This window comes from Geospiza fortis, unplaced genomic scaffold (assembly GCF_000277835.1).
Source record: "Geospiza fortis unplaced genomic scaffold, GeoFor_1.0 scaffold59, whole genome shotgun sequence".
In the NCBI taxonomy this organism is placed as follows: domain Eukaryota; kingdom Metazoa; phylum Chordata; class Aves; order Passeriformes; family Thraupidae; genus Geospiza; species Geospiza fortis.
Genome location: NW_005054381.1, coordinates 3,238,348 through 3,246,025, shown reverse-complemented (window position 1 = coordinate 3,246,025; position 7,678 = coordinate 3,238,348). Strand labels below are relative to the sequence as shown.

At 55.5% G+C, this 7,678-nt stretch overlaps 2 protein-coding genes across 2 annotated transcripts in view; one reads left to right on the top strand and one right to left on the bottom strand.

Annotated features, from left to right (window-relative positions):
• BAZ1B (bromodomain adjacent to zinc finger domain 1B) overlaps nt 1–2,129 on the top strand; it is a 49,096-nt gene extending 46,967 nt beyond the window's left edge. Inside the window, exon 19 of the mRNA XM_031060390.1 lies at nt 37–2,129. Coding sequence (XP_030916250.1) covers nt 37–403 — 367 coding nt within the window. The 3' untranslated portion in view covers nt 404–2,129. The remainder of the gene's footprint in view (nt 1–36) is intronic.
• Nucleotides 2,130–5,704: 3,575 nt separating this feature from the next.
• Nucleotides 5,705–7,673, bottom strand: FZD9 (frizzled class receptor 9; the record flags this gene model as incomplete). The annotated part of the gene is made up of 1 exon (XM_005425135.2): nt 5,705–7,673. A coding segment is annotated over one exon (1,623 nt), but the record flags the coding sequence as incomplete, so codon positions are not given.
• Nucleotides 7,674–7,678: the final 5 nt, after the last annotated feature.

The window sequence follows — 7,678 nt, the reverse complement described above, 5'->3', positions numbered from 1 at the left end:
ATTCCCTTCCTATCGCTGTGGCCCTTCTTTTGGCAGGGAGCCAGTGACCACGGAGGAAGCTGAAGACTACTTTGAGGTCATCAGCAACCCCATGGACTTCCAGACTATGCAGAGCAAGTGCTCTTGTGGCAATTACCGCTCTGTGCAGGAGTTCCTCTCCGACATGAAGCAGGTGTTCTCCAATGCTGAGCGCTACAACCAGAATGGGAGTCACGTACTGTCCTGCCTGGAGAAGACAGAGCAGTGTTTGATTGACATGGTGCACAAACACCTGCCAGGCCACACGTATGCACGCAGGAAACGCAAGAAGCTCTCTGCCAGGTGCCAGGGACTGGAGGAGCAGGAAGGGGACAGTGAGTCAGAGCCCCTTGAACATTCCCAGGGGCGGAAAAGGAAGAAATGAGGGATGGGGAGGCTAAGGGGAGAGCCAGAACTGGAGCAGGCCTTCTGGTGCTGCCAGGCAGTCAGATGGGTTGTCTGGAGGGAGTTGAGAAGCAGCGGGCACTTCTCTATTAATCCAGCCTTCTCTTGGGCCCATCCTAGTTTTAATTTTTCTGCAATTTCCTCAAGTCATCCATTGAGTGGCAATGACTTAATGCTTCCTCAAAATCTACAAAGCTCTTTATGAGTCTGTCCTGCCAGGAGGGGAAGGTGGGAGGGCAAGGGGAGGGCCTGGCCAAGCTTGGCTGGGCAGAAGAACACCAGCATGCTCCAGTTCAGGCACTGTCGGTTTCCTGGAATGAATTGCTTCCTTGCCTTTGCAAGCAGCCAGAGCGCAGTGGGGCAGTCTGCTGCCAGTCATGTGAGCACACTAGCCTCCAACTGGTGCAGTGGGGGGATTGTGTTGCTCCACAGCAGGACTGGGGGCCATCAGGCCAATGGGCTACTCAGGCTTGCATGTATATATTTATATGGTGTTAATTCTGAGCCTCGGTTCTGGGCTGTGTGGGACGAGCAAGCACTTAGGTGTACCACGGTCTGGCTTTCACCAGCATCCCAACACCACTCCTCCAAGGTGCTCCTGCTTTCCCCTCTCCTCGGGGAGCAATCCTTGGAGGTCTCAGTCCAAGGAGGGCTCTGAGCTCAGCTCCCCACCTGTACATGCCAAGAGGAGGCTCCCTGCTCCCCTGGACGTGCATGCTGTCATGCAGCTCTGTGGAGTGCCAGCAGCAAACTGAGAGTGTGGGTGTCTATGCAGCCCAAGAAGAGCTCCAAGGCCAGGGGAGAAGCAGAAATGTGCTGTGTAACTTTTTTAAATTAATTTTTTTTGTTGAAAGTGGCTTTGTTTCTAGCTGTGATCTTGTACAAAGAACACCTGTAAGATACCCTTGTCTTGCTTTGGCACATGTACAGTTTATATAAAATCATGTTTGCTTTATATTTCCCCCTTCTTTAAAACTCATTTTCCTACCAGTAGCAGGAGTTACATCAGGGGACTTTGGGGGGGGAGAGGGAGATCCTAGTCTCTCTCAGCCACACTCTCACGACATTTCATAGTAACACCCTTGTTCCTGTGCCATGGCCTAGCACCAGCTCCTGCTGCCCCAGATGCTGACTTTTCCTTAAGAAAAGGGTTTGTTTTGTCATTCTCTTTTCCTCTCCATCATGACAGGTTTGGATCATACAATCAGGGCTTGAACTTCTTATCCCAGAATGGTTTGATGTGGAATAAATGGGCCATGGGGCTGTTCAGTGCTGGTTTTGCAACAGAAAAGCAGAAGCAACTGTTGTAGCTCCTGGGATTTGAGAAGAAAAGAATAATCAATTACAAATTTTTGCCTAGTTTTGCAAATGTTTTAGGTTTGGGGTTTTTTTAACAGGTACTTGTTTTAAGTTCTGGACTGTCAATGACTGCAGATGAGGCAAGTTTCTAGCCCCTTTCCTCTCCTCAGCCTCACTTCCCTGCCCCACAGAATAGCACTGACATTTGTATCTCGCACATCCCTTCAGAGGCTGTTTTTGTCTTGTTTCCTAGAGATCATTTCCTGCAGGTCCTACATGGTAGAACCTTTGGAACTGCACGTTTTCTTAAAAATCAGTGTCATTTGGGGGGAGGGGGTTTCTGCAAAGGGCTGTACTTGTAATAAATTGGAAACTTAAGAATAAACATTATGTACTTGTGTTTGTAACATGGCTTGTGTGAGTTCTTTGTTGGTCCCTGTGTTGGTGTGGGATTGTCTGATATGGCTCTCCTCTGCCTTCCTAGAGCTACCACTGGATGTCTCTGGAGCACAAATGGAGCTATGGTGTAAAGGAATGGTGAGTCAGGATCAGATCAGCTTCTGAGATAGTGCTGGTGTGTTGTCACCCTCCCCAAGGACAAGGAACAGAGCTATGCTCTGCCTGCTCCTGGAGTGGGGAGCAGTCCTTGTTCCTTGTCCCCTGCAGGGTGACAGTGTGACACTTGTCCTCCTGTTCCATTCGGGGTGGCACTGGGCATCCCTGGAGGGACTTCCTCCAGGTGATGGGGAGCTGGGATGTCTCTGCTCTTTGCACTAGTGTGGCCTGGCTACCCCCAAAGCCTCTTCCCTCGTGTTGGAGTGTGTTATGCAACCTGAGCCGTGCTTGCAGTAAGAATTATTGCTGTTGTGTCCCAGGCCCCCATCCTGATCTCCAGCAGCCCAGCAGGGACACTTGGAGCTCCAAGGGCAGCTGGCGCAGTGACATGCCAATGCTCATGACTGGAGCTGTGACACAAAGGGTTTGGCTGAAGCTTTGCTTGTTTCTGCTGGGACAACGAGGGTTCCTGGGTGTCTTCATCCTGCTCCTCACTCCAGATCTGTGCTGGGAGTGTTCCAGCCAGACCCCATACTGCTGGGCAGGGAAATCCTGATGGGTTTGAGGGCTCAAAGGCTCTTGGCAATGGGCTGACGCTGTTTTCCCTGGAGAACCCTCCTCTCTCCACAGGGGATGGTTTGGCTTGCTGGCCATGCAACAGTACCTGCGTGAATCTGAGTGACTCCAGCTGGGATATTTCCAGGCCTCAGTGTGGAGATCTTGCAGCAGCATCTGCTCCAAGACCTTTCTGGAGACTTGTTTTTTATAGCAGCCCCTCCATGGCATCAGTGTCCTGTGCAGTGCTATAAATAGCTGTCCTCACACCTGGCAGGGCAATGTGGGAGCCTGGCAGGCAGCCAGAGCCCTGCTATCACCATCATCAGCCCTGCTGCACCTGCTGCCTGCAACAAACCCCCGGGGGCTCCTATGATTGCTGGAGTTCCAACGTGGCCTTGGGAAAATGAGACCCAACTTTGGCCCCATGGGTTTTCTAATGCCTTAATTCTCGATCATTATTTAATATTCTGGGTAATGGGTGTTTTAGCAAATTCCCAGAGAACAGTGGCTTTTCTTTTGCTACTCAAACTTGGAGGGAGTGTCCATCCATGTGAGGGTGGATAAACTCCATAGCTCAGCAAATGCCAGGAGTGACAAGATTCCACTTCTCCATGCTGAGCTGGACCAAGACCTCAGGGATGTCAGGATGTCCTGGCCCCGTTCTCACCCAGCTGGCATCCTCAACTCGCCCTCCACAGCCATCCTAGGCCAGGCGCTGCCCTGTGGGGCCTCGGCACTGCTGACCCCTACTTGTTGCTTGCTGGGGGCTTATTGGAGCAGATGTTTGGTGTCCTTGGGGCTGCTTTGAGGAGGATGGAGATGGGATGCAGGGATGAGTTTGGGTGGGGGTGTACAGAGAGAGCCTGAGCCCCACAGCACAGGGTTGAAAGAAGCTGTGACTAGGAGCCAGCAGTGTCCCTGGGCCAGCCCTTCCATGTGACAGCTCCACTTTGCAACAGGCTCTGTGGAGCTGTGTCCTGGCCATGCTCAGCTCTTGGGACTGGCAACCTCCAGTGGAGCCAGCTGGGCTGCTGGGGCTGATAGTGGGTAGTGGTGGGTGCTGGCGGCCCCTCTGGGGCCCAATAGCAAGGACCCATTGGGACGGCTTATCTGGGTGAACACTCCAGAGGCAGCCGCTCCTTGGCAAGCGCTGGGTGCTCAAGGGCAGCCTGTCCCCAGGGGTGCCGCCAGCCGGGCACCAGCACTGGGCTGCATGCCTGGCGCACAAGGTGAACCCAACTGGCTCTGGGCTTAGCACCCAGGGCAGAACATAGGGAGAACACATGGCTCTGTGCCCCCTTCCCAGGCAGCCCCTGCCTAGAGCCATGCCCAGCTCCCCAGCTGGACTTTGGAGCCTGTCCCGCAGCCAGTATTGACTCTCCTGCCCCAGGTCATGGTCCTTTGCCCAAAACAAACTTTCCTGTGGCAACCAAGGGGGCTCCAGAGGCTGCAGCCCACCAGTGCTGGGGCCAGGTAGGGTCCTTGCCCTAGCACCATCATCACCACCAGCCTGGGGAAGGGGCTGGATGCCCACCAGCACAGCCAGGGGTACCCAAATCTGTTGAGAGACCCTCAGTGTCCCCCCAGCGACACCACAGGGGCACTGGGGCCTCCTCACACCTCGTCCACCACACCAGCTCCTGGGGGAGGAAAAAGCTTTTCTCAGCTCAGTCACCCAAGTTCTCCTGCCTTCCTGGCATCCCAGGGGTGGCAGGGAACAGATTAAAGGTTCTTCACCAATCCCAGCATCACAGCAGCACAAAGCCCTGGCACAGCTCGATGGTGAGGGATCCTGACCCCAGCCCTTTCCCCCACACCAGCCATAGCAGGGGAGTACTGCCCCTGTCCTCCAGCCATAGTTTGATAGTCTGAACCGGGAAGGCTTCATCAAATGGGGACCAAGGGCTGTTGGGGTGAGCAGTGGATGCCAGGTTGAGTGCTGGGACAAGGGTTGACCCTCCCTGGAGTCCAGATCTGCCCAGCCTGCAGGCTGGCTAATTAGATGATGAACAAGTCTAAGCATCACTAGAGCTGTGTTGCCCCTACAGATCCTGCTTGCCACAGGCGCTGTGCTGCCTATGCCCCTGCCACAGCCCCCTGCCCACTTCTCTTCCCTAGCACTGGGAACCCCTGGCACATCCCTGGGGACAGCCAGGCAAAACAGCCCCACCAAACCCCTAGAGAGACAAGCTGGCCCCTGCCAGCCCCTCAGGATGTCTCAGGGGGGTAGGCACTTCCCCCGCTCTGAACCTCTGCAGAGCCATACTCCTGCCCACCCTGTGCCCAACAGCCCTGGCTCCTCCTGCCAGCTTCACCAGCACCAGCTGAAGCTTGAATTTCCCTGCGGACAATGGGGAGGGCGAGCTGGGATTGTAACCAGAGCGGAAGATAAATAAAGCTGCCCAGAAGTTTCCATTACCTGCACCTCAGGCTTCTGTGGGGGGACATCAAAGCTGAGCCCTCTCTGCCCCAAGTTCCCGTGTCCCCAGCCCATCTCCCTGGCTCCCGGCCTGCCCCCTCAAAGCCCCTCAGCCTGGCACCGAGGCTCTGGCAGCCGATGGCATCCACACTAATCACCTTCAGAGCATGGAGTGGAAAAGATGATTCGTGTCATAGCACAGGAAAACCCTCCTCCTCCTCCTCTTCCTTCTCCTCCTTGCCGAGGGGCAGAAGCCGCCCCAGGGAAGCCACGGAGGGGAACTGGATGGTGATACCTGCTGGTACCACACTCTTGCTAGCGACAGAGGCACCCCTGTACTGGCATGGCCTGGCATGGCCTGGCCCGACATGAAAGCCCCCAAACTGGGGTGGGGTCCTATGGGGGAGCTCTTGATCCCCTGGAATCCCTGCAAACAGCACCAAGCTTGGATCAAATAACACATCCAGGGTTTATTGTTTTTTCCATTCCTTGCAGCTAACGATCAAAAAAAATTTAAAATAAATTACAGAATTAAATAAACACAGATGGATTATTCCTCTCCGTGTCCCTTCCCCGCCATCCCCCAAAGAAAGCGTTAGAAGAGTCAGTGGATTTGGCAACAGCAACAACAAAACATCCTCTAGGAAAAAGCGGCTACTTGTCAGTGAGTGGTGCTGGGGGATCCTGCAACCTTGCCCCCCTAAACCTGGGAGTGTCCCTCCTGCTGCACACAGCCCTTGCCCTTGCCCCTTACCCGTGAGGCCACTTCTTCCAGTGTGGGGGGCAGCCCCTGTCTCTAGACATGAGTCGGGTTGTCCAGGTACGGGTCCGTCTTGGTCATGTGCAGCATGACTGTGGGGGCTTTATAGTGGCAGTGTCCCCCGCCACAGCTGACCCCACTGCAGGGCTTGCTCCGCGTCCTCATGCCCAGCCGCCTGTTGCACAGGCTCTGCCAGGTCTGCAGCGTTTTAGAGCTCCACACCCACACCCCACTGGTGATGCCCACCACCAGTGACATGAAAATCTTTAGCATGAAGACAGCCACAGTGGGCACCGAGGCCTCAAGGGAGCAGTCGGTGGCATGGCGGCCAGGCAGGGGTAGGCAGCCATGCTCCAGTGCCCGCAGCATCCAGTAATCCACATTCAGCCGCTCGTAGAAGTAGCAGACAATGACACAGGTGGCCGGGACGGTGTAGAGGATGGAGAAGACCCCAATCTTCACCATCAGCTTCTCCAGCTTTTCTGTGTTGGTGCCACCCGTCTTCATGATCTTCCGGATGTGGAAGAGGGCAACAAAGCCAGTGAGGATGAAGGAGGTGCCAATGACCAGGTAGCAGGAGAGGGGGATGAGGACAAAGCCAGTCAGGGTACTGACGTCCATGCTCCCCACATAGCACAGCCCCGTGAGCTCATCCCCTGCCACCTTCCGCATGGTGAGGATGACAATGGTCTTCATAGCTGGGATGCCCCAGGCAGCCATGTGGAAGTAGCTGCTGTGGGCCTCAATGGCCTCATGTCCCCACTTCTTCCCAGCAGCCAGGAACCAGGTGAGGGTGAGGACAACCCACCAGAGAGAGCTAGCCATGCCGAAATAGTAGAGGATGAGGAAGACAATGGTGCAGCCTGTGCTCTCCAGCCCCTCCTGTATGATGTAGAGCTCACCGTTCTCCCGGTCACAGGCAATGTTCTCAGCCCCGGCCACAGAGCGGATGATGAAGGCCACAGAGTAGACATTGTAGCACATGGAGAGGAAAATGATGGGCCTCTCAGGATACTGGAAGCGGTGGGGGTCAAGCAGAAAAGTAAGGACGGTGAAGGCAGTGGAGACGAAGCAGAGGGTGGACCAGACAGCCATCCAAATGAAGGCAAAGTCCTTGTCCTCCCGGGACCAGTACACATCCACCCCGGGGGAGCACCTGGGTGCACATGAGAGGCTCTTCTCCACGTACTGGAACTTCTCAGGATTGTCGCAAGCTCCCAGCCCATTGGGTCCCCGTCCCTCAGTAGCGGTACCAGGTGGCCAAGGCCGGGGGGCCACAGGCAGCATCCCCTGTCCCTTGTGCGGCTCAGCGGCTGAGGCATTTTCAGGGGCCTCCATGCAGAGGGCATTGGGGTCATTCTTGGTGGGCAACCTGCCACAGTCAAGTGACTCAGGCCAGCCGAAATTGAACTGTTCCATGATGGGGACACACTTGTGGCGGGCCTGCTCACACATGGGGCGGCAGGCAGGGATGCTGGCGCTCACCTGATCGGTGCACATGGGTGCGTAGAGGGAGCAGAGGAAGAAGCGCAGGTGAACGTGGCAGCCGTACTCCACCAGCGGGGCGAACTCGTGCAGCTTCAGGGCGGCCTCACGCTGGCTCTCGTGCCCCAGCAGGTTGGGCATGCGGGTCAGGTTGTACCCGATTCCCCGGCAAGATCGGA